At 40.0% G+C, this 27,355-nt stretch overlaps 1 protein-coding gene across 1 annotated transcript in view; it reads left to right on the top strand.

Annotated features, from left to right (window-relative positions):
- The window catches only part of LOC126106656 (X-ray repair cross-complementing protein 5-like), a 180,745-nt gene that overhangs the window by 122,379 nt on the left and 31,011 nt on the right, over positions 1–27,355 (top strand). The window contains exons 10-13 of the mRNA XM_049913018.1: positions 439–578; positions 4,292–4,558; positions 18,510–18,700; positions 26,076–26,282. Of these exons, the coding sequence (XP_049768975.1) occupies positions 439–578; positions 4,292–4,558; positions 18,510–18,700; positions 26,076–26,282 (805 nt within the window). The remainder of the gene's footprint in view (positions 1–438; positions 579–4,291; positions 4,559–18,509; positions 18,701–26,075; positions 26,283–27,355) is intronic.

Below are 27,355 nucleotides of genomic sequence, written 5' to 3'. Positions count from 1 at the left end.
CAAAAATATTGCTCAATTTGTGATGGTCAAAATTGGTATTAATCAATTAAATTTCCTGTAATAACATACATCAGTGCCGGGAGTGAAATCTTGTTCGTGTTAACTAAGTGCTCACCTTAAGTGAGTTTGTACTGCCCCTAAACGTACATTTCGATGAAAGAAGCTACCCAAGCCTCCAGAACTATTGGTTTTCTCTTCAGCAGGGGGGGATATTTTGGGATAGGTTAAAAAAAGGGCAGCAATTCTGTCACATAATTTTATAGCTACCTACCAGAAAACCTGCCCCATAATTTTATAGTTTTCTCTAGTGAATTTTTCTTTTGATACAGGTCATAAGTATGAATTTGTGATGGTGTAAATGCCATGTTGACATTTTATATGATACATGAGATTTCTGTTTTCTTCTGTTAACATTTTTTTTCTTCTCAATTTTAACAGTATCTCGTATACACAGAGCTACCATTTGCAGAGGACGTTCGTGATGACTTGATTCTTGAACCGTTGGATCGAGAGATAAATGCACTGACACCTGAGCAACTAAATGTTGTAGACGAACTGATTGATTCCATGGACTTAATGTGAGTGTGTGCCCTTCAGTTGTTGCAGAAGGAGACGAGACTCTTTGTATTTTTCCTGTTTTTTTTTCTGCAAAAAATCTTTTTTACATTATGGATACAGTCAGTCTTTCACCCATCCAGTTGCTACATCAATTGTGGTATGACAACAACTTTTCTGTAGACAGAGAACGTCTTATGCTAACTGACATTGTGTTCATTTCCTAAGCTTTAACTGTGTGACTGTGACATTCTAATTTTTAAGGACCTTTTTATTGCTATGATGAAACTTCTGAAAATGCATTGCAGTTATTATTTTGTAGCTTACCTTTGCAACCAGTAGTGTTAGAATAAAGAGTCATCCTCTCCATTTTTATATATATATATATATATATATATATATATTTTTAAAAAGAAAGATGATGAGACTTACCAAACAAAAGCGCTGGCAGGTCGATAGACACACAGACAAACACAAACATACACACAAAATCTAGCTTTCGCAACCAATGGTTGCCTCGTCAGGAAAGAGGGAAGGAGAGGGAAAGACAAAAGGATTTGGGTTTTTCAAATCTTCCTCTTCTTCTTCTTCTTCTAACTGAAGACAGTTAGTCGACAAAGTCAGCTTGTGAGACTAGAAATAGGGAATCACCTGCTCCTTCGAGGAAGAAGAAGAAGAAGAAGAAGGTATTTTACAAAACCTCCACTCATTGTATACTTGAGTATTGCTTAAAAGTTTGGGACGCTTACCAGAAAATATTTATAGATGAAATAGAGAAGATCCAAAGAAGAACAGCATATTTGATCACACATTCGTGTAGTACGTGTGATATTGTCATGGAGATGCTTGTTCAACTCTAATGGCTGGCGCTGCAAGAGAAGTGTCGGGCATTGCAAGAGAAGTGTCAGGCATTGTGAGGCAGATCTCATTTATAATTCTTAGGGTGTATGTGTCAAGAAGGGTCAACGAATATATTCTTCCTCCTTTGCATATTTTGTGAGAAGACTGTGAAGGCAAGGTTAAAGATTGAAGCTCATATGGAGGCGTAACAGCAATCGTGTCTGGAACAGGAAAGGTGGGAAGTGACAGCTGCGAGGTGGAATCCGAAATTTTCAGGACTGTTGCTGCCATCTGGAACATAGGATTGGTAGATCTCTGCACCGCTAGGTGGCGAGACCTGCGAATCTGATGAGTCAGTATGCGGAGTGGCATTCAGCTGGGAGGACGTGTTGCATGTCCATAGTGATTTCCGTAATACCGTGTGTTTGGAGTATGGCGATTTTACGATGGATCCGTGAACAGAACAGCGCGTGTGTATCACATTCTGTGCAAATCTCGGGAAAAGTGCTTGGGAGGCCCTTGCAATGATTCAGCAAGTGTTTGGGGGACAGAGCATGAGCCGTGCGCATGTGTTTGAGTGGCATGCTCGGTTGAGGGCCGGCTGTACAGATGTTGAAGATGGTGCTCACACTGGAAGGCCCTTTAGCTGCACAATACCAGACATTGTTGCCACACTTCAACAGTTGGTGCGTGCAGATCGATGTCAAACCATTCGAGACCTTGCGGATGAAGTGGGTATTGGCTATGGAACATATCAACAAATGTCGACTGATAAATTGGGCGTGCATCGTGTTGCCGCTAAATTTGTGCCAAGGATCTTGACTGTCAATCAGAAGGCACAGTGTGTTGAAGTGTGCACGGACCTTTGTCACACCTCATCTGACGATCCAACCTTCTTGTCACGAGTTACCACCACCGATGAGAGCTAGATTTACGGTTATGACCCAAAGACAAAGCAACAACCGTCCCAGTGGAAGAGCCCGAGCTCTCCAAGACCAAAAAAAAAACAAGACAGGTGAAGAACAAAGTGAAGAGCCTGATCATCATTTTCTTTAATACCAAGGGAATTGTGCACAAAGAATTCGTCCCACCCAACCAAACAGTGAATCCCGCGCACTACTGTGACGTTATGCGACGCCTCCATGAAAACTTGCGGTGACGATGGCCCAACCTTGGCATCAAGGGAACTGGCTGCTGCATCGTGACAACGGCCTTGTCACACATACTTGCTCACCAGGACCTTTTCGGCAAAAAAACAACATGGCAGTTGTACCCCACGCACCATACTCGCCAGATTTGGCTCCTTGTGACTTCGCGTTATTCCCAGAACTGAAACTCAAGTTGAAAGGCCGTCGATTCGACACTACAGAGGATTCAAGAAGCATCGCTGGTGGTGGTAAAACAGCCTCAAAGAACAAGACTTCCAGAAAACTTTTGACCAGTGGCAGAAGCACTAGGACTGGTGTGCATGTGTGCATGGGAACTACTATGAGGGTGATGGTGACCATTAGTCCAAAGGTAAGGTCTTCGATAGATGGCAGCACCAGTCCCAAAAATTTTGGATAGCACCTCGATTATACTAAATTCCCTCTGCCATGCACCAAAACGTGGCTTGCGGAGTATAGATGTAGGTGTAGATGGCCCATTTCACACCACTTCAGTGACCATTGCAATTTTTGGATGATGACGCTATGAAATAATTCCTGTGTGATTGCTAGGGAGCTGAAAAATTCACAATTTCCATGCAAATTCTGCCTGCTCAGTAAAGCAAGCATAAATTTTTTAGCTGTGTGTTTAAAGCAAATTGCAGCAAAATATGTCGTGAAGCCAATGGATAAATTTTTTGTGGAAAGTGGTAATAATGAAGATGGTGATATAATAATACAGGGTGACCTACGGAAACTGACAGTTTTCAAATGAGCACAAAATTGATGATTAACATCTTGTATTTGATTTGCACAAAAACTAACTCTCAGGTGACAGCCATTGTCTGACTATAATTTTAAAAAGTTACTTGTAACTCAGGCCAACAGGTGGTGGTCAACCAAACCTGCCTTTTCTTTAATGTCAGCCTATGACTGTGTTAAACTTTGGGACTTTTTGTCATAGAAAGAAAAAAAAAGACACAAGCAGACAAGTCTGGTGATCTTAATGGCCACTGCAGAGCATCCAAACGAAAAATAAAAAGTGTTTCTTCACACTGCTACAGGTGCATTTACAGTGTGTAATGATGTACCAGCCTGTTGAAAATAAGCAGTCCTCATGTTCATCTGTTGTCTCCACAATTTTGGCAGAAAGAACACATTCATGATGTTTATGAAACATTCAACAGTTCCCTGTCACTTACTACTCTGTCAGATTACAAAGACAGCAGCAAATGCATGACACACAGTCACATTAGGGAAGCAAAGACATCTCTCATGAATTATGAAAGGCTGTTCAAGGAATGAAAAATAATAGCTGTGTTTGTTAACTGTCCCATTAAAGTGAAAATGTGGAGTTAATGTAGCCATACTGCATTGACAGACTCAGCATTTAGGACAAAGGTATTGTACATGAACATGCAATACTCTCTCGTCCACAGTTCCACTACTGTTGAGTTGGAGAACAGTCCCAAAGTGAACGAGGTATATCGTCTCCCTCCCACCACGGACAACACTTTATTAGCTGTTCTAAAAATGTCCATTTTCCATAGTTCACCCTGTATATTCAGGATCAATTAATCTCATACAGCCCCAAAAATATCACCGTTTATTCTTCTGATTACTGATGTTTGCACTAGAGAAATGTAGGATGGTTAGATAGTTCCTTGAAAAAATTCACTACAGTTTATTTATGTATTTATTTGTCGTATATTCCCATTTGTGATTGTATGCCATAATTGTATCATTCACAGGGGTGCTTTACCAGATGGAACTGAGGCATTTAAATCGGATGAGATAACTAATATAACTCATCACAAATTGTTCAGTTGCATTTCCTACCGTGCCTTACACCCAGGAGAAAAAATACCACCTATGGTGGAAGAAATAAGAGAGTTTGTTACTAGTCCTTTTGTCGATTCAGGGCATGTCAATGACATAATCCTGAAAATGAAAAAGACATTCGACTTGAAGGAAGTAGTGCGGCGGCGGCGTGAAAAGGACTCTACTGACGTGAAACAGTTGAGTATATATTAGGCAGTTGTTGAAACTAAGTGTAAATAAAAATGTCTTTGCTCTAGGCTTGATAAATGCCACCTGTTTTGAAGTACTTGCATTAATGACAGGTAATATGTCTGTCTGGTTTGGAAAATATCTAATTCAATAGAATAAGGCAGTGTTCTTTGAGCGCTATTAGTATCATTTGCACTGTTTTCTTGGTACCTTTTGTTGGTGTTAGTAATGTGTGCAGCTTTGAATGCATTGCATGTCCTGTAGTTACCTTTATTTTAGTTTACTTAATCTATAACATTGGTAACAAACTGAATTTTTGTTCTATATAATGTAATTGGATAGATAAAATCTCTACTCATCAAGCAGTGGTAGGGGAACATAAATATATAAAACGCAAGTTTTTGCTTATGCAATCTTTTGGAGCAGGTGGCTCCTTCTCCTAGCAGAAGGGTTGAAGGGGAAGGAAGAGGAATGAAGGGAAAGGAAATGGAGAGGTTTAGAAAAAGGGGTAGAGTTCAGAAAAGTCGCGCAGAACACCGGGTCAGGGGAGACTTACAGGACGGGATGAGAAGGAAATACTTTCTTCTTATCCCACCCCGAAGTCATCCAGAACCGCGGGTCAGGGGAGACTTACCGGATGACATGAGAAGGAAAGTCTTTCCTTCTCATCCCATCTGGTAAGTCTCCCCTGACTCAGGATTCTGGGTGACTTTTCTGAACTCTACCCCTTTTCCTAAACGTCTCCATTTCCTTTCCGTTCACCCCTCTTCCTTCCCCTTCAACCCTTCTGCGGCAAGAAAGAGCCATTGGCCCATCCAATTACATTTTTGTAATAATTGATTATTTTCATTGTTGAATTTTTGTTCTGCATATTTAAGTGGATGGATTTACCTAATTTTTGGATGCTAAGTTCAGAAGTCCAGTCATATTTTCTCCATATTGTTAAGTTTCTGAGAGGCAAAATAATAAAATTATGTCTATTTTACTTCCAATATGTGGTGAACATTAATAAAATCAATGTTTAATATACATAATCGAAAAATTATTGAAACCTTTACATAAAACACCAAAACAATCATCATATACAAAAAGCCCCTTGTAGCATGAAAACAAAGTTGAACATCTGTTTATTTGAATAAATTGGATAGGAATGCTTTTGTATTGTAAAATGTCTCATATTTCAAAGCAACAGTTGTTATTGGAGGGTTCCAGCATCCTTGACAGTGACATTTGCTAGTAGGCATGTCTTAGTGGAAAGCACCCAAGTTTTGTAGGGAAAAAAAACGAAGTACAAAGTATATTTTTAGTGATATTCTTCACCTGATTTTTTTCTAGTTGTCCAACAGTTCAGACCCTAAAGAAACAAAATTCTCATCTCTTCTGTTGACCAGAAGCCATGGACTTTGTCTTTTAGAGGACATCCAAGCAAGTAACTCAGCATTCTCAAAGGTCTCATCAATCAAAAATTTTCTGGTTTGTGGCCTGATAAACACATCTTTCACCTTGGCCCCAGTGATGCTAGGAAAAACTTCTTTCAAATTATTGAAAGTCTCACATTATTTATCAAGAGCCTTTGCTAAATTCTTCAGCATGTCAAATTTAATATGAAGTGGAGGCAGTTTGACTTGGCACAACTAATGGTTTGTTCTTAAAATTTTCCGTTCGTGCTGTATATGTTTGTCTCATAGACCTTTCCTTGACAGTGTACTTGTTTTTGATGTCTCGTGTGCCTTAAGAAAGCCAATAAACTCTCAACAAAATTGTAAATCGTAATGTTTACAATTGATTACATTTAGCTGCAGGATTACAATTTCAAGAGTATCCATATTATCCATTGAATTAGCCAAAGTTACTGATAGAAGTTTGTTGCCATTAGGTACACACCTTTCACTATAGATTGAGATTGCAACTTCAAAACATTGTGACAAAGAATCAGCCAAGAAACTCATCTGCTATCTAATGACTGTTTTTAAAACTGACATTTAGTAACACAAAAAAGTAACTCCATAGGGACACTTTTTATATTTTGATTATAAAAAAAAATAGCAAAATTGACTGAAAATGTAAAGAAAATAATATATAATTTTGAATATCTCAAAAAAGTTATGTGATACCACATTTCTAAGGGTGCATTTAGAATCTACAACCAATAGCCTTACATGGAAATTAATGTATCACATACCAGATGCAAAATGGTTGTTGCCCAGTGAAACTTATTCCACTCACTTTGACGTGGTATAGTGAATGTGTGGAGGTTATACCTGGAAATGTGTGTGTTGATCTTTTGGTAGAGTATTATTTTTACCAGTATTATACAAAGAAAAAACTAGTTTGGAAAGGATAAGGAATGATGAATGATGAAAAGTGTTTTCATGGCTTGGTGCTGATGTATTATCAGGATTTGGTTATCCTGTTAATGCATATTACTTCTTAAATAGTTTTGTGTGTGTGTGTGTGTGTGTGTGTGGGCGCGCGCGCGCCAGAGAGAGATTTGAAGCTCTGTTTTAGAATTGTTATAGTTGCATAAGCCTTTAAACAGTTCCATTACTCTTATTTTTCGCATCTCTGTTGTTTATCTACTTCTTCTGGAATAGCATTTCCTTGCTATTGCCATCCAACTTCCTGCAGACTTTGTGGTATAGCCCCTCGAATTATTTTTGAGGGACATAAATGTTGAAGAGCTTCCAGGGTGTTTCAAAAACGACTTAACATCTCTGAAAATTCATGTAAATTAATTCATAGTACCTACAAAGGTGATTGTAGTGTCAATTTGTAGGAAAATACATCAAGTTTTGTTTCACGTAGTTCGCTAGTGCCGAATTGCACCATAAGGAGCGCTAGTAGCAGTTGCATTAAAGACGGCTGCCTTCACGAGAAACATCTCTGAAAATTCATGTAAATTAATTCATAGTACCTACAAAGGTGATTGTAGTGTCAATTTGTAGGAAAATACATCAAGTTTTGTTTCACGTAGTTCGCTAGTGCCGAATTGCACCATAAGGAGCGCTAGTAGCAGTTGCATTAAAGACGGCTGCCTTCACGAGACCTGAGTGTGCTAGCTGTGTGTTTTGGTTTGAAGAATCGAAGTCAGCGACAACAGCTCAGTGCAATTTCTGTACCAATTACGCTAAATATCCTCCCAGTAGGCCTACAATTTATGAGTAGCATAAATGTTTTGTAGAAACAGGGTGCTCAGTAAGACATGGGAAATCATCAGGTCATCAAAGCACATCTGACAGCGTCATTGAGCAAGTGAGACAACGTTTTGTCAACAGCCCTACAAAATCAACCCAGTGTATATCTCGCAAACTGCAAATCCCATATACAACTGTTTGGCGCATGTTGAGAAACCGTTTGCATCTAAAACTTACAGATTGATGATCGTACAAGCAATAAAAGACACTGATAAAGTTAGGTTAGGTTAGTGTTGTTTTAACGTCCCGTCGACAACGAGGTCATTAGAGACGGAGCGCAAGCTCGGGTTAGGGAAGGATGGGGAAGGAAATCGGCCGTGCCCTTTCAAAGGAACCATCCCGGCATTTGCCTGAAACGATTTAGGGAAATCACGGAAAACCTAAATCAGGATGGCTGGAGACGGGATTGAACCGTTGTCCTCCCGAATGCGAGTCCAGTGTGCTAACCCTGATAAAGTTGCTTTCAAGAACTTCTGTGTTGATATGTTAGATCGATTACATTTCTTAGACAAAATTACCTTTTCCAGCGACTCGACTTTTCACTTAAGTGGCAAGGTTAACACACACAACTGTAGGATTTGAGACAGTGAAAATTTGCATCGAACATTGCAACATGTTCGTGAGAGCCCTAAACTGAATGTCTTTTGTGCATTGAGCAAGAACGAAGTGTACAATCCCTTTTTTTCTGTGAGAGAACCATCAATGGGTTAGTGTTCCTGGATATGTTACAACAATTCTTGATACCACAGATAAATGAGGATGGCCAAGAACAAAATGTTTATTTCATGCGAGATGGTACACCACTCCACTACCTGGCCGACATCCAGGATTGTCTCAGTGACCACTTTCCAGGTCAGTGGATTGGCCATGATGCTCCAATTGTGTGGCCCCCACATTCCCCAAACCTGACACCACTGAGCAAGCTACACCTGCAATGCTACGGTGAGTTTGGGAAGAAACTGACTTCTGATGGGATGTGTGTAGGATAATCAACGGAAGCCACATACAACATCTTTAGTTCAAGTTTAAAAAAACTTGATGCGTTTCCCTACAAGAATAACACTAAACCCAGCTCTATATCTTCTCTCAATAAATTTATATGAATTTTTAAAGTTGTAAAGTCCTTTTTGAAATGCCCTGTACTTCACTGTTTTGTCTGTGTAGAGCAGCCCATTAAGATTAAGTAGTTCATATCTCTCTTACATGTTTCTCAGTGATCCTCACAGGATTCTTGGAAGGTTCACTGGCCAGATTTCAGCCACAGATTAGATCGAGCAGTCTTCTATTTCAGAACAGCACACATCCAGTAAAGACCTTAGGTGATTAAATTATGTCTTTAGTATGACTCCTTTCAGTACTGAACAAACACACAGAGGGGAGTTAGAGAACAAGGCCAGAAAATCATTTTTGTACCAAAAGGTCAGACATGGTGCGGGAGCATCTGGAAACATACATGGTGTCCATAAATTATCATTACAATTTTAGACTATAACAACTTACAATTATGCTATAAAATAACAACTGGTTTTCAACACATAACAGGGTAGCTCATAAAGTTTTGTTTCTACCTTAATACATGCCGCTGTGTGCACCTTTATTGGCACGGACAACACCCAGTCGGTATTCTGTCTCCGCTCCAGTACCTCCATGGCAACATGTCAGTACAAATGATGCTTTTACAAACCCCATAGGTGTAAGTGTAGTGATGAGAGATCAGATAATCATGGTGGCCACAGAGTCAAACTGTCTCATCTAGTTCACCATCCAGGAACTTTGCCCCCAGAAATTTTTGTACATCCAGTGCCCCATATTACTGGAATATGATGTCAGGTTGCACATTTCAGTTGTGACGCAGCAAAGTCTCATAACATGTTCAGGTAAATACTGTCAACAGTAGGCTGACTGAAACAGAATGGACCAATGATTCAGCTGTATGTAAGTCTGCACCACACATTGAATTTAGGACTGTCTCTTTGCATTTCTAGTGCAATATGGGGACACAATGATCCTCATATATTTGGGAGAATGGCAGTTCAAACGCAGTCATCCAGAATTAGATTTTCTGTCGTTTCCCGGATCTGTTAAGATAAATGCTGGGATGGTTCCTGTGAAATGGCACAGCTGATTTCCTTCTCCATCCTTCCCTAATCTGGGCTTGTGCTCCGTCACTAATGATCTCATTGTCGACGTTGCTATATCTGCGAGTAGCCAGATACAGGTGCACTTGAGAAAAACAGGAGAGAAATGGTGACAGCTTAAGGTGGTAAGACTGCCTGTGGATGGGACTCAAACTGATGCCGGAGTCGAGCAAAAGCCTGACCGAACGGCAGACCCGACAGCAAGAGCAAGTCGATAGCAACGTATACAACAACAAAGTGCAATGAACTTTCAACACAACACTGTCAACAGGTCAGATACAAGCCACAATCCGAATCGAGACCAAAGAGGAAAACCAGTACCAGAGCGAAATCATCGATGAGTAGTCAGTAGTGTGGCAGAGACAGTAAGAAATGCTATCAGGTGAAGTACACGGCTGACTGAGTGGTCAAGGTGTGGCAGTATTTATGCTAGTCACGAGGGACACTATTGGCCAGTGTATTCATGTGGCGAGATGGTGGTGCACTCACTAGGCGAGTGCAGTGGTGCGGGGAAACTGTCCACTTAACGTCCATCGAGGTCCATTTGCTCCATTGGGCTTTCAACTTCCACGCAGCCCGATACCAGAGACCGCAGATGTTAACCACTAATCTCCTCCTCCTCCTCCTCCAATGTCTCTATGATCAAACAATGCAAACTTTCACAGCTGGAGTTGGTGTATTTTGTTTTATGGGCATTAATCCACGGTCTGTGGAATATTTCTGTGCCTAATGTTTCACCTTCTAATGCTCAAGACATAGTAGAGACTGTAAAGACTCAGGTACTAGGTTCATACTTAAACAAGCTCAACAAGCTGAACTGTTTATGCGTATCGACGCAACTGTTGGCGTATGACATCATCAGATCACTACTTAAGATCATGGTGTCACATCTATGGATCTTACATTGGGGAAGAGTTGGCACTATTTGCTTTATGTAGTTATAAAGCCCACAGCTTGTCTAATTTCAATCCTTCTCCTTTTCCATTAAAGTTGGTTTTGTCCTTTTGACTTCTTTTGATCAGATCTTTGTAAAATCATAGTATTGGAGTGGAGAAAGAAGTTTGTTGTTTCCCTTGTCCTAGTGCAAGATCTGCTACTGCTGGTTTATCTATGTTTGCCAGAAGACATGTGCTCTTGTGTTGTGTAAGACAGGTGTTAATGCTTCTTTTAGTAGTTCCTATGTACAAGAGATTTTATATATTGCTGCTGTGGCAAGCGGTGGGCATAGGTCCTTTACAGTGTTCAAATATTCGAGTGCCTTCCTTGTTCGTTTAAACATTGTGTCAATACTATGTCTTGTTTATATGTTGCTGACATGATCTGCAGCTGTTGTTACAGATGGGATGAAAACTTTCCCTTTAGTTGGTTCTTTTTCACTAGACACTCTCTATATTTCAAGATGCTGTGCCCTCATTATCACTTTGCCAGAATAGCCATTTCTTCTTAACGTAGTTCTCCTCCTAGTACTATGGGTTACAGATTATTTTAGACTAGTCCATCAGTGTTGTAATCACTCCTCGTTTGTACTTGGGATTGGGATTGTAATTTTTGTGAAAGTCTCTGTCTGTCTGAGTGGGCTTCTGCAGACTTTGTGCTCTGAAGTTCTCTTGGGTTTTCTGAGCAATTCTACATGAAAATAAAATTTTACGTTCTTTCTCTTTTTCCATAGAGGACGTTATATTGAAATTAACATGTATCATTCAGAAAATTTAGGAATTCTGGGAGCTCATTTTCTCAATGAGGCCATATAACAAAAATCTTTATGAACCAGGTGACACTCAGAGATCCCTCTCCTGTGGCATCCACATAAAAAGCTTTGCTTTGTCTTGTCACATGTTGAAAACCAGCTGTTATTATGGAAATTTTTGTTTTTCTTAATGAATCTTTATTTATTCATCATCAACATCAACTTTTTCTCCTGCAAAGTAATCTCTCTCTGATAAAATACACTGTGGCTGCACTTTCTCCAATCTTGGAAGCGCTTCCGGAACTCATTTCTCATTATGGTGTTCAGTTTCTTCATTGATCCTGTTTTTATTTCATCAGTGATGGTAAAACAGTGCCCTTTCATGGTTCACTTCAACATCAGGAATAGAAAGAAGTTGCAGGGGCTATGTCTGGCAAATGCGGTGGCTGAGGCAATATAACAGATTTTTTTGTCAAAAGATCATGAACAATCATTGAGGCGTGAGCAGGAGCATTATCGTGATGCAAATTTCATGATTGGTTTTGGCACAATTCTGGTAGTTTTCTTCGGATTGCTTCATACAAACAGGTGCATAACTTCCTAGTTGTATTCCTTATAGACTATATGTGGTGTGTGTACTGTAAGACCTTCGGTAGACACACCATCAGATTATTTGACTTGTCGCTTTAACGAAGTAGGCGAGTGTCAGCAATATGTCTCGTGGTCTTATTGTGGCGTGTTTATCTTCTGCCGTTAGGTCAGACGATAGAACTGCCACTTGCACGCTTAGAGTAGCAGATTGACGGTGACCAACTTTAAACAGAATTTGATTAATTTTCACACACATTTATTAAAATAATAACAAGCATTGAACTAACTTAACTTGGTTCTGGATGCTATTTAGAATTGACAGTCTGAAGTTCCTTTGGTCTTGGTACGTTAATCTTATTCTCACATATCTCTGATACTTGACAAAAGTATACATTTATCTTCATGGCTATGTACAGGAATATGATAATCTTATTAGGCACAGACTGAAACTTGATTATAGACTGGTACAGACAAATGCAGACTAACGCAGACTGGTGCTGGCAAATGCAGACTGACTAATCAGAGGTCTGTACACTCGTTATAATACCTCGCACGTTCAGGTATCACTGCGCGAGTGTGATCCGCGAGGAGAAAAGGTTCTACGTTAGCAGCAATCTCATTGGCTGCGTTACATATTAATACCCGGATCGGCGGAAGCAGAATTTGGTCTGTCTCTAAGACAGTGCCATCTCATAGTGCGGAGATGGACAAGTGCTGCGCCTGCACTGTTGTGCTTAGCGGGGTTCGCTCTAGTGGAAAAGTTGTGTACACGCTGACTATGCGGAACTATGTACACAACACTATATGACCATAAGGCAGGAACTCATGATGCACTGTCCCACTGTAATTGAAGAAAACAGTGAGAAGAACCTTCACATGTGGTCAAGCTTGTCATTTTTTTCGATCTTTGCCCTTTAGGCAGTTTACATTGGGACAATTTGGCCTTGCTTTCAACATCAACTCATAATACCCATGTTTCACCACCTGTTATAACATTCTTTAGAAGTTCTGGATCATTGTTGACTTCAGTCGGCAATCCTGTGCAATGTCCATGTGATGTCATTTTTGGTCAAAATTCAACAGTTTCGGAACATACATTGCTGTTAAATGTTTCATGCCAAAAACATCCGAAAAGATTTCTTGGCATGAGCCAAAGAACATGCCAACATCATCACCAACCTCTCGACCCTCTTTGAAATGTTTATACCACTTGTAAACTCTTGTCTTACTCCTAATAGATTTGCCAAAAGCCACAGTCAACATTTCAAATACGGAGCTGGATTTGATTCAAGTTTTCAAGCAAAATTTAATTCAAATTGTTTGATCTATCTTTTTCAAAAGTAAAAATTTGCTGACGTCATTCAAAAGCATGTATAACCTTTTCAACTGCCAACAAGAAACTATTCAAAACAGCTGAAAATGCAGACATTCATTGACAACATGTGTACAAAATGTAAATTTTTTTTTTAATTAAGAAATTCCTGTTGCTTTTTGTTCACACCTTGAACAGTGTTGTTTTAACAGGTTTTTCCACCTCTTCCTCACAATCATATGAAAGATGTTCATGTAAAAACATTGTTTAGGTAGTTAGCAAGTAGAGAGTGTGCACTGTGTGTGCTGCGATTTTAGTCTGTGCAGAAACAATGTGAGGAGCTGAGCACAGGGCATTGGCAAGACAGAATGCTGTCAGCAGTCTCTACCTGCTCTGAAAGTGGCATTTGCACTCTGCTGATAATGTGAACACTTGGAAACAATTGATAGAAAGCTGAAGAGGAATGTCATACTGACTTTTGCCCCCTGAGATTCAGTTCAGATACGTTGTTCTGAGTAATGAGAGATTTGCCACCAAGCATTGTAAATGTTAAGTATGAGAACAATGAAATACAGAAGTTCTCTAAAAAGGCAGATACGTCATTTTGTAGTGAGGTAGCATAAATGTGAGCTCTTTTACAGCCTTCAACAATCTGCAGCTAGAAATGAAGTCCCACGACACAATTAGTGTCACTGCATAAGAGGTCCACTGCATCAAGAAGACATGAGAAGGCAGTCGTAAATCTTTATTAAGGTAAAAACAACATTGAGATGAGAGCATTCGAGAAGTAAGGACTTAGTTAAGATCTGTAACTAGGGACCTTTTTATATCACTTCAATAGTTATTAAAATCTAAAGCTGTAAATATAATTTATGGACACCTTGTATTCCAATCATTTGGAACAAGCAAAATAAAATAAGAGAAATCAGAGCTCGAACAGAAAGGTTTAGGTGTTCGTTTTTCCCGCGCGCTGTTCGGGAGTGGAATGGTAGAGAGATAGTATGATTGTGGTTCGATGAACCCTCTGCCAAGCACTTAAATGTGAATTGCAGAGTACTCGTGTAGATGTAGATGTAGAATATATAGTCAGTCTTTTTCAGAATTGCTTAGACTGCTGTTTCATCAGCATATGGAATACAGTGTGTTTGTGTACCATCAATATTAACCCCCCTTTGTTGCTGCTGTTCATTGTTTGTATTGGCCTTTCTTAACATAAATTAATATGGAGAGAGAGGACAGCCATGTCAGACACATTTTCATATTCTAGCCTCTTTCTTAATCCCATTGATACCTATTTCTGTCTGCCTCCGTAGCGCAGGGGTAGCGTTACTGCCTACCATGCAAGGGGGCCTGGGTTCGATTCCTGGCAGGGGACTGGATGTTGTGTGTCCTTCACCATCATTTTCATCATCATTGACATGCAAGTCGCTGAAGTGGTGTCAATACGGTGGCCAAACCCCGAAGGGGTATCCCGGCCAATAAATGCCATACGATCATTCCATTTAATTTCTCTACTCTTGATTTTTATAGAGATTGAGAATCATCTTCTCTCTCCAGTCTACTCCAGTTCTATTCTGTTATATCATCCAACCCACTCTGTTAAATGCCTTCTATAGGTGAATGAATGAGACAGACATATCCTATTTGTGTCAATTCTTCTTTCTAAAATCATTCACAGTGCCATAATTGCTTCCCTGGTTCCTTTTCCTTTCTTAAATTCTGACTGTTTCTCTCTTAAATGATGGTCAGTCTTTTATTAGTTACAGTACAGGGCTCCGTAAATGATTAATTTGTTTTCAGAGTTCTGTATTTTCTAAAGTAGTGCATTTACAAATATAATTGATGCATGAATAGAACCATAAATTCACTGAGTTTGCAGTTTGACCACCAGTGAGCATTAACAAGCATGGTGCTTTGACAAAATGGTGACATAGTGAGAAAATTGTTTTTGTGTGTCAAAATATGCAAGATGTTTATCTAGTGCAACAGTGCATTGCGCATTCAGGAGGAATTATGAAAAAGAGCATTTTGCATTGATATAGACAGTTTAGACACACTGGTTGTCTCCATAAACAGAAAAGTACTGGTAAACTGTGTATGCCAGATGCGACCGTGGAGAAAGTGAGGGAAAGTTTTGTATGTAGTCCAAAAAAAATCAACAGTCCATGCAAGCCACCATGACATTTGCCGGTCAGGCTACAATTAAAACTGGAAGATTATGGCTGGCAACTTCAATTTTCCGTCACAATGCAGAAAGCACTCAAGGGCGAACATTTTGCTTCCGAGCTAATCTTCAGCGACAAAGAAACTTTCAATTTATCTGGAACGATTAATTGTCAAAATGTGAGAGTATGGGGCACTGAAAATCCTTATGAAACAGTGACACATGAATGAGATTCACTGAAGGTTAATATTTTCTGTACGGTGCCATAGACATAGAATCTATGTGGTCCATTTTCCTTCTGTGAGAAGACTGGACAGGTACCTCATATATGGATATGTTGTAGTTCTGGTTGTTTCCGCAACAGACTGATCATTCCAAAAATTTCATTTTGCAACAAGACAGGGCACCCCTCATTGGAGCGTCGATGTTCATCGCTACCTAAACAATGAACATTCACATTGCTAGATTGGGCTCAGAGGTGAAGGTAATGTGGCTCTGTTCCTTTGATTGGCCAGGTCACATGACCTAACGCCTTGTGCTGTTTTTCTTTGGGGGACCTTGTTTATGTACCTCTAGAGCCAAGAACATTGAAGCAGCTCAGAGAAAGCATCTGTGGTGCTTTTACTAGTTGAGTTAATTTTTGCAAAAATCCACATTGATCCAGGAACGGTTATTTTGTATCTATTCCAGATAAGGATCACATTATTTTTCATCAAGTTATTAACTTCGGTCTATGGTGACCATCTGCTGACCCAAGTACAAGCAATTTTTCCATCACATTGAGCCAATGTATGTAAATATGATACAGTTAAAACGAGCAACCAAACAAGCTTCGTCATTATGACTCTATAGAGTCAACATGTCTGTTAGAATAGTTTATTTGGTACTTATAATTTTACATAATAATGGCAAAGTATGTTTGGTGTGATGTAATCGAAAAATTGTCCTCAGATCTGGAGATGGTCATTGCATACTGAAATTAATAACTAGATGTCAAATGTAGTTGTCTGTAATTGGAATAAATACAAAATATTCAGGCTGACATGTGGATCACCGTCACACACCATGCGAGGGTACAGGGTTCGAGTCCTGGCCTTGCGTGCCGTTTTAAACTGTCAGGAAGTCTCACAGGACTGCACACGCTGCTGCAAAGCGGAAGATTTGTTCTAGCTATGTTGTATTGATTCGAGTTTAGTGCTAGCTTTTAGGTTGTTAAGCCGCCACCACAAGTTGTGCATCTGTTTTGCTGCTTATCCGATCGAAATTTTCTCGTTTGGCCTCACTGGATGTCATTTGAGACCTTCACACTACAGAAAAATAATGAGATGTTTCTGGGAATTGAACATAGTGCCTCTGCATCAGTAGCTGTGATGTTATTCACTACACAGATGAACTTTTGTACCATATTTCCATTCTGGCTCACAACACAGTTTCAGTTTAAGTGTTGATGTTTGTCTCAATAAAGAGTCTGTACATCATTGTTCTTAGTAGAGCACTTTCCTATTTTAAAGGCTCTCGAAAAATGTAACGCATTAGATGGCTTACAAAAATGACAGTAATACAGACTGATAGTAAAAAATAGATCTTGAGAAATCTAAACCATTAAAATAATCTAATTAAAGAAACAAGAAAAAACCTATACTTTTGCAAAAGAAGTGGATTGTAGGCTTTACATGGGTTAAAGTGCACACAGGCAAGACAAGCCGGCCAAAGGGACATCCAGATCACAAGGAACACCAAACACCCCCAAAAACTCTTGTGTGTTCAATGCTGGGGACATCAAGTGAATTTGATTGCAAGAATTTTAGTAAATTAAGCAGTTTAAGTAAAGGCCTGCTACCATCAATTCAAACTAACAGACGACACCATGTGTTAGTTCACTGAGGATAACAAAACTGTGGACCATGTGTTACTGGAATGTAGCAGCATGGACAGGCAGAGAACCATGCTACTGAAAAGTGTAGTAATGAAGACAGTAACTGGTCAACTGGCAAGAGTGAACTTGTACTACTCATTTTTGAAAGGCTTCTATAAATTGTGTGGAAGCAATAGAATTTTCACATGCATGAATTTTAATCACCACTTGCAAAACAAACTCTGTGCTAATTTTAAGGCAGTAAATAAAGTAAGAGGTTACTACAGAATATTTACAATATCTGTTTTGTATCTGTAATAAAGGTTGTAATTAAGTAAACTAAACCTTGAAGTATTATCCTGCGTAATAATAAATACATATTCTGTTGCAAAATATAGAATTAAAGTCTAAAATAATCTTCAACCACGGGAAAACCTTTTTCCACCACGTTGCTTACCCCAAGACTGCTAGTGCTGGAAAGTTTACAGAAAATTTTCTGTGTGCCATGTAAAATTTGATATGTACAATTTTTTGTGCAGTGAGATGTGTTCACATGGCTGGATGGTAAAAGTGTGTTCATGAAAGCTAGAGAATTGTATTTGTATCATGGTTTATCACATAAGATTAATCATTCATGAAGATCAGCTCAAACAACTTTCATTTTTCCTGGTTTGTTTGTCAGATTATTCCCAAATAATGTCTCGACTGTTTGACTTAACAATAAGTCCGTGCTGCAACATACCTCTGAAAAAAGAGGCACCCAGTTTTGAAAATCTCAGTTGCTTGAAGTGCCACAATTTCCAGTGGCCAGTGTCTAAGCCTTTATGGAATAATGATGACACCTAGATACTTAAAATAAGGTGGTGGTCACTACAGTATGGGTATCCTTCCTTCTTCTCCTTTCCATATGTTACAAGAACATATGTGAAGAATTAAATTGTTTGTTCGTTAATTTAAATGCTACATGTTCTTTTAAACTCATAGTGATTTATGACTTCATGAAAAAATGTTTCAACAGAGCAGTTACAAATGGCACAGAATCTGAGAAACCAAAGGATTTTGACCAGCCTGGAACATCTGCTATGAGCAGTTCACAAGCAGCGAAGCCAAGTGGGTTTTTAGCTCACGGCAGAGTGAAGGTGGTTGGAACCACAAACCCGGAGAGCGATTTCCAGGAATTACTAAGTCAAGGAGAACCATTCTCCCAAGGTATGAAAGTTTTACATACTATACTACCTTCCTAAACAGCTGTCTCCCAAATATTGTTTCTCACTGTATGTCCTGTACATGATTTGTAATTTCAAGTACATCTGTACTTTGTAAACAAACTTACACTCACACAGTCTGTTCTGATTCGCCCGCTATGTGATCAAAAGTATCTGGACCCCTATTAATGGACATTAACACGGTATCCACCCTTCTCCTTTACGACAGCCAGAACTCGCTGGGGAACTATCAGTGAGGTGTCCAAATGTCTGCGGAGGATAGGAACCCATTCTTCCTCAAGGGCCAAACCCAAAGAGGGTCATTAAGTTGGATGTTGGGGTCTCTAGCAAAACTGACGTAACTCGTCCCAAAAGATTTCCATTGGGTTCAGTCAGACTCTGGACAGGCCAGTCCATTTTAGGAATGTTGTTGCCCTCAAACCTATGCCTCACAGATGTTGCTTTCTGACAGGGTGCTTTGTCATCCATATGCCACCAGTTGCCATCTCCAAACTATTCCTTTACTGTATGCAGTATAATGCTCCAAAATGTGTTCATATCCTTCTCCATTCTAGTGTTTTCTTAATTGTAATAAGGGACCCACCCTGTAATCATAAAAAAACATCACCAGACTGACACCATCTACTCCGTGCTTCACTGTTGGCACTACGCTTGACAGAACATAATGTTCTCCATGCATCTGCCAACCCAAGGTCTCCCATGAGATTGTGAGAGGGTACTGCATGATTCAGCAAGGGTACAGAGTGATTTTTCTCCCCAAATGACTCATTTCCAGTCATCCACAGCCCAGTGACACCGCTGTTTACAGCACCTCCAGTATTGCTTAGCACTGACTACAGAAATGTGTGGCTTATGAGGAGCTACTCAACCATTTTACCCCATTCTGCACTACGAGGGTACCGTATTTACTCGAATCTAAGCCGCACCTGAAATATGAGACTCGAAATAAGGGGAAAAAAAATTCCCAAATCTAAGCCGCACCTGAAATTTGAGACTCGAAATTCAAGGGGAGAGAAAAGTTTTAGGCCGCACCTCCAAATCGAAACAAAGTTGGTCCATTGTAATATGAGACACAATTTAGGTCGAACGAATGACGATACAGCTACAGTAGTTTGGTTCGAGTCGAAAGCTTAGCAGTTAAGGTTTACCAGGTAGCCATTGCTATGCGTCAGGCGTTCCGTCCGTATTTATACGGGTACCCTTCCTTTTTCACGTGCTTCGTCTGGTTTGAATCGATTGCTTATTTTGCTTTGATCTGATAAGTGCCGTTTTCAATGTTACAGGTGTTTACGTCAGTCACTCTAAGCTGAAAATGCATTACTATACTGTGTCATGCATTGTTTGTCGCATTCTGATAGTGCGTGTTTACGGCCTGTCGCTGCTCGCGGCATGGCTTGCTTTTGTTAGCGCTACCGCCGCCTACAATTAAAAAAAGAGAGGAATCGTCACATTAGCGAAACAATGGCAAGAGACTATTTGTTGTTACTTACACTGCTGCTTTCTTTGATAATGATCAACAAGAACCAAATAATAGACCTTGTATGATATAACATGTTCTAAACGAGAGTTTGGCGAAAATTTTTCTCCGTTTGAAAATCTTTGCGGCCGCTTCTTTAGTACATCAAATTCTGCACAGAAATTAGTCATCTTAGATTTAAAAATCTAGTCAGTTGCCGTGCTTCATTTCTGACTGTATCACTATTAGGCATAAGAGTAATACGAATATAAACATGACACAATACGTATATTCTTCCGCGTTTGCTGTTGTCTCACTCTGGTTTCGTAGTTTATTTGGCAGACAGGATTTAAAGGAGATAGAAGCAAACACGAAAGAATACATGGCAAAATGTTTATATTCGTATTATTCTTGTGGTGAAGAGAATACTGCATGTGATTCACATTTCATCAGGTTCCTATTAGCAACCATCTCTTCCCACAGGTAGGAAAAAATTCAGAACGTAGAGTTGGCCATATTGACAAAAATCCCAGTATTACCAGTCGGATTTTCGTAGTACATTGAAATTCGAAGATGAACAATACGGAATTTGTATTTACTTCGTTGGATAATGTATGAAAATGCAGTGGTCGAAACTTGGGCGGAGAAAAATGCTCGTATCCTTTTTTTTTTTTTTTACTGACGCAGAGGTTTCGGCGCCAGTATTTATCTTTGTGCCTACAAAGGATGCCTGTGTAGTGCTACATATATTCGACGGCAGAAGTTAGTTGTGGCGGCACCTATCAACATTTTTCAGAACTTCCGCTTGCTTTGCACTCGATTCTAAGCTGCAGGCGGTTTTTTGGATTACAAAAACCGGAAAAAAAGTGCGGCTTAGATTCGAGTAAATACGGTAATCCCAAAAGTAAGGTCTCCTATTTTTTATAAGTACAGAACTCTATTTGTGTGGCAGTTGGTCACATTGTTATGAAGAGTGCTTCACGCGCTGTGTGTCATGCAGACGCCGCGCTGAGGTGCTCAGTCTTGACTTGGCAGCCGTTGAGAATGGAGCTCCCGTTGGATGTTATCGCCAAGTGCAAATTGCGCACAGTTGTTCAGTTTTTGAACGCAAAGGGCACTGCACCAATTGAAATCCATCGCCAATTGACGGAAGTGGATGGATGTCCAAAATGTTCGTAAGTGGTGTAGAGAGTTTGCAGCTGGTCGGACCGAAATTCACGACAAACAGAGGAGCGGGAGACCGTCAGTTTCTGAGGAGACAGTGTTGAAGGTTGAGCAAAGCTTGCGTGAAGATCGGCGGATAATCCTGGATGATCTCTGCATGTTGCATCCTGAGGTTTCCCGAAGCACCGCTCACAGAACTTTAATGGAAACATTGAACTACCGGAAAGTGTGCGCAAGGGTGGGTGTCACGCATGCTGACTGAGGACCACATTCGGCAACGACTTGATGCTTCCCGCGCATTTCTTCACCGCCTTGCAGCCGAACAGGACAACTTTCTGGACTGAGTTGTCATGGGTGACGAAACCTGGGCAAACCACTTTACACCTTTACGGAAGGCAATTCAGCTCCAACAATGAGCTGAAAGAAGAGGTTCATAACTTTCTGAACAGCATGGTAGTGAGCTGGTATTACATGAGCATACAAAATCTGCCACAGCGTCTACAAAAATGCATCGACAGAAATGTTGATTATGTCGAAAAATAGCTAAATGTTTGCGCTGTAAACTGATGTAAATCACTGTAGAAATAAACAGATCTATGTACTTATAAAAATATAAGAGACCTTATTTTTGGGATTATCCTCATACATAGGGATGTCCAAATACTTTTGACCAGATAGTGCCATCAGTAGGAGTGTAAGTCGAACTGTAGAGCTCCCACTTTGCTTGTTCAGGAAATATTTTCAAGGTTTTACAATACAGGGTGATGCATAAGTAGGTATACAGTAAATATTATTATTATTAAGTATAGAAAATAGGTTGGTAATGAAATGAGAATAAACAGTTTATTATAGAAAATTGCAGAAATTAGATATTTGAAGTCACAATAAGTTCAACATCTTAAGTGCCCATTGTCTTATGTGCTCAAATTGCGTGTTCAGGGTTTAAACATTCCTGTTGTACACTCAAGCACACTTTGGCACTGGAGGTCTACAGTGTTCCATGTCTTGGCATGTTCTCTTATGAATTGACACGTCATCAACAGTACATGGTTTTCTTGCAAAGACTGTATGTGTGATAACATCTCAAAAGAAAGGTCTGGTGATACAGTTGGCCTGTCCACTTATTAGGTAACTTGTTGTCAAGAAACCCAAGCAGGGTTAAGTGTAATGAAGAGGAGCTCCAGCTTGGTGAAAGTAGAACTCTTTATTACCCTGCTGTAGACTTAACTGTATAATTGCAGTATGCAACATCACATTGAGATAGGCACTGTGGGTAACTGTTGTGTGAAAGGAGGGGGGGGGGGGGGGACAATGGTCCCTTGACATGAAAGGCGTGCCCAAACTACTGCAACCTCAGGTTGATTAAATTGTTTCATCAATTATAGCATAGCAGTTTCCTGTGATGTAGTACATACAATCATGCCTGTTAACGGCACCTGACAGCTTAAAATTTGCTTCATCAGGCAAACACATTTTTTGAATTATGCCATCATGTTGCATTTCTTCATTCAAAAGAATCTTGCAGAGTTTTAAATGGTGTTTTGTATCATTCCGTAGTTTTTTGTGAAGTAATCTTGATTGAGACACTTGCAAACGTAAATGTTGCATTAGGTTACCCAAGAATCTACAGGAAATGTGCAACTTGACACAGGCTCTGCTTTTTTATTTCTTTGGGCTTCATATGAATTCCTAGTACATAACAACCATTTCATTTTCAAAGGTGATAACACTTTCTGGTTGACCACTCTGTGGTGCATTGCAGATATATGAAGTTCGATCAAATTTTTCACTCTATTTGTAAATTAGAAGCCTTTTGTTTGAGGTGTATTCTATTGTGTCCATTCCAGTTTAAGCTGTTCAGCATTCTCTATCTTCCAGTATTATTTAATTGTCCGCATATGTTGATTGGTGCTTATATTACAAGCTGTGATTATCAGAATATCTGGAAGAAGGTAGGGAAATTGTCTTAGAAGAGATAAAAATATAGTATATTGATAATATTATGAAAAGGATAGATTCTTTACAGATGAATGGAAAAACTGTCAGAAGCCGACCTTGGGGAAGATCAGTTTGGATTCCGTAGAAATATGGGAACACGTGAGGCAATACTGACCCTACGACTTATTTTAGAAGCTAGATTAAGAAAAGGCAAACCTACGTTTCTAGCATTTGTAGACTTAGAGAAAGCTTTTGATAATGTTGACTGGAATACTCTCTTTCAAATTCTAAAGGTGGCAGGGGTAAAATACAGGGAGCGAAAGGCTATTTACAATTTGTACAGAAACCAAATGGCAGTTATAGGAGTCGAGGGACATGAAAGGGAAGCAGTGGTTGGGAAGGGAGTAAGACAGGGTTGTAGCCTCTCCCCGATGTTATTCAATCTGTATATTGAGCAAGCAGTAAAGGAAACAAAAGAAAAATTTGGAGTAGGTATTAAAATCCATGGAAAAGAAATAAAAACTTTGAGGTTCGCCGATGACATTGTAATTCTGTCAGAGACAGCAAAGGACTTGGAAGAGCAGTTGAACGGAATGGACAGTGTCTTGAAAGGAGGGTATAAGATGAACATCAACAAAAGCAAAACGAGGATAATGGAATGTAGTCGAATTAAGTCGGGTGAAGCTGAGGGAATTAAATTAGGAAATGAGACACTTAAGGTAGTAAAGGAGTTTTGCTATTTGGGGAGCAAAATAACTGATGATGGTCGAAATACAGAGGATATAAAATGTAGAAGAAGAAAAATTTGTTAACATCGAGTATAGATTTAAATGTCAGGAAGTCGATTTTGAGAGTATATGTATGGAGTGTAGCCATGTATGGAAGTGAAACATGGACGATAACTAGTTTGGACAAGAAGAGAGTAGAAGCTTACGAAATGTGGTGCTACAGAAGAATGCTGAAGATTAGATGGGTAGATCACAGAACTAATGAAGAGGTACTGAATAGAATTGGGGAGAAGAGGAGTTTGTGGCACAACTTGACCAGAAGAAGGGATCGGTTGGTAGGACATGTTCTGAGGCATCAAGGGATCACAAATTTAGTATTGGAGGGCAGCGTGGAAGGTAAAAATCGTAGAGGGAGACCAAGAGATGAATACACTAAGCAGATTCAGAAGGATGTGGACTGCAGTACGTACTTAGAGATGAAGAAGCTTGCACAGTATAGAGTAGCATGGAGAGCTGCATCAAACCAGTCTCAGGACTGAAGACCACAACAACAACAGATTGCTTGTCACGGTACAATGTAGATGTTGAGTCACAGTGAAGCACAACAAAGAAATATATGCTAAACATGTGAGCTTTTGACCAAAAGGACTTCTTGTGAAGTAGACAATACTCAAACTCATTCATTCAAGCCCAACTCATACACACACGACCTCTGTTTCCAGCCACTGAGGCCAGACTGTGAGCAACTGTGCGTGACAGGAGAAGCAGTCTGGGTGGTGGGTGGGGAGGAGGAGGGGAGGGTGGGAGAGGATAAATTGCTGCTTGTGGGAGTGTACAGGGATGAGGTGGGTACAGGGTAGGGCAGCTGGGTGTAGTTGGGAGGTTAGACGAGTGGAGGGGCAGGGGTGGAAAACTAGAGGAGGAGAACTCTCTCCTTCCCTGCTCCCACTGTGACATTACACAGCTTCCTATTCCACCAGTGTGGCCAGTCTTTTTGCCCCACCGCTACTTCTCTCCTTTTCACTCCCACCACCCCAAACCCGTCTCTCCACCCGTCTAACCTCCCAACTGCACCCACTGCCCTACTCTGTCCCCGCCACTTCCCTGCAAGCTCCTACAAGCAGCATCTTACCCTCCCCCACCCCTACGCTGCTATCCATCTCTGTCCTTGCTCCACCCCAGCACCCTCCTTTCCCTACCACCGAGATTGCTGCTCCCATCGTGCGCAGTTGCTCGCAGTCTGGCTTCGGTGGCCAGAGACAGTGGTTGTGTGTGTATGAGCTGTGCTTGAGTCAAAGTGTGGGTGTGTGTTATGTACTTTTCAAGAAGTCCTTTTGGTCAAAAGCTCACATTTAGCAGTATTTTTGTTGTGCCTGTCTCCTACTTAAAATTCCCATTACATGGTGAGTAGTGGTGTATTCTTTTCATAATATTCAAACAATGGAAGCTCCAGTTTGGAATATCAAGACTGTAAGGAAAAGATAGATTGCTACTTATCATTTGGATGACACACAAAGTTGCAGTCAGTCACAATTAACACACTTATAAAAAGCTTTCGGCCACAGACTTCATCAGAAAAAGAAAGAGAACACACACGCACATTCATTCACACAAGCAAGCACACCTCACACACACATGACTGTCATCTCCAGCACAGATCAAAAACTGGATTCCCAGTTTTAGGATGTCGGGACCACTTTGTCTGGTTCAGCTTTCAGTTCTTCATTTCCCAGTAACCTGATGATCTGTGGCTTCATTGTCTGTTGGTACAGATTTTGACAAAACTTCATTGAAAATTTTCTCAAAGTGTAATAACCCCAGACACGGTGGTGGTCCATACTCAATAATACTGTTTGCTACATGTATTGTTAACTGGGGACTACAGTAGTGACATCCTATTCAGAGAAACTCTTTCTTATTTTGCTGTGATCTTGTTACTAGCTGGTTCTTATTAGTCATGTCAGGTTTGTTTCATTCTCTAACACAATATCTTTTATTTTTTCGATAGTTTAAAAATTAGTCATGTTAGCAACAGAAATGGTTAATACTGATTTATTGCATATGAATTTCAGCATTCAACAGTATGAAGAGTGCAATAGAGAAGCTTGTGGAACGTTCATTCTCACCCCAGCAGTATCAGAAGGCCCTCTCTGCTGTCAAAACTCTCAGGAGTAAATCTGTGGAAATAGAGCCTCTCTTATATAATGAGTGGATCACTCAGCATAAGAAAATGCTCAAAATGTTGATGAAGGAAGAATTCTGGAACATGATTGTTGCAGGTAAGTCAGATAACCATATGTTTAACACCAAATCGTTGTAAGGACAGGAACTGGAAAATAATGCAAGGATAGTTCAGTAGCAGCCATGTTAAGAGTGGCAACACCATTTTCCTCAAAAACAAACTACACTGTGCAACAAATTTCCATTGAAAATTTGTAAATTACGTATATTTAGGATTTCTATGTTTATTGGGACGTAATATGATGTGAAATAGACGCTGAAAGACATCCTTAGCTCCAGCTTCAGTGACATGTGCCCTGTTTTATACCATTGATATACATATTTATTCAGTTTAATATTACTCATTGCTGCGTGTTGCTTCTGTGACTCTTTTAATTTCATAAAATAACAGACAAATCGCCTACAGTCACAGATCGTGATTTTATTTCAATGTACATAGCATTTCGAGCTCAGGGGGCTCATTTTCAGGTGCCTGACCACTCTACACTATTCTTCAAATTTAGGTTAATACTGATCTTGTTAAGATTATTTAGGTATATTACAAACTGGCTCTTGTGAATTCCAGCTATACAGAACTAAGACAACATTGACAAATCACTTTCTGTTTTCAGTAGTGGGTACATAATTTTGAAATACAGTATGAGTAGACATATTTATGTGCATACACTGCCAGAAAGGAAAAGTAGTAGACCTGGAAGGACGGTGTTGATTTTAATCCAGTTACGGCATGTGTCACCTGCGGTATAGTAGGTGTACTGATAACAGTTTCAACATTGTCTGCCCACAGACGGTGTAGTGACATTGCTACCACAGTGTTATCTGTGTCTGCCCTTTAATAGAGTACACTCATAGCAGACTGCTCAGCAGGGTGCAAACATTTGAAGCAAGCAGGTAACAATGCCATGGAGGTGCACTCGTGCTCCCTACAGCCAATTGAACGAGTTTGAAGGGGTCAAACTGTGGCCATCTCAGTGGTGGGATGGTCCTTTCAGAGAATTTCGATGTGCTGTCAGTTGTACAATGTTGCTGGTCTCAGTGGTCATGTGAAGATTCTCACACACATAGACAAGGTTCTGGATGTCTGTGCAGCGCAAACATCGTATCGTATTGT

Source organism: Schistocerca cancellata, chromosome 10 (genome assembly GCF_023864275.1).
Source record: "Schistocerca cancellata isolate TAMUIC-IGC-003103 chromosome 10, iqSchCanc2.1, whole genome shotgun sequence".
Lineage (NCBI taxonomy): Eukaryota > Metazoa > Arthropoda > Insecta > Orthoptera > Acrididae > Schistocerca > Schistocerca cancellata.
The sequence above is the reverse complement of the archived record's forward strand: the minus strand, read 5'-3'. Positions and strand labels throughout refer to the sequence as shown.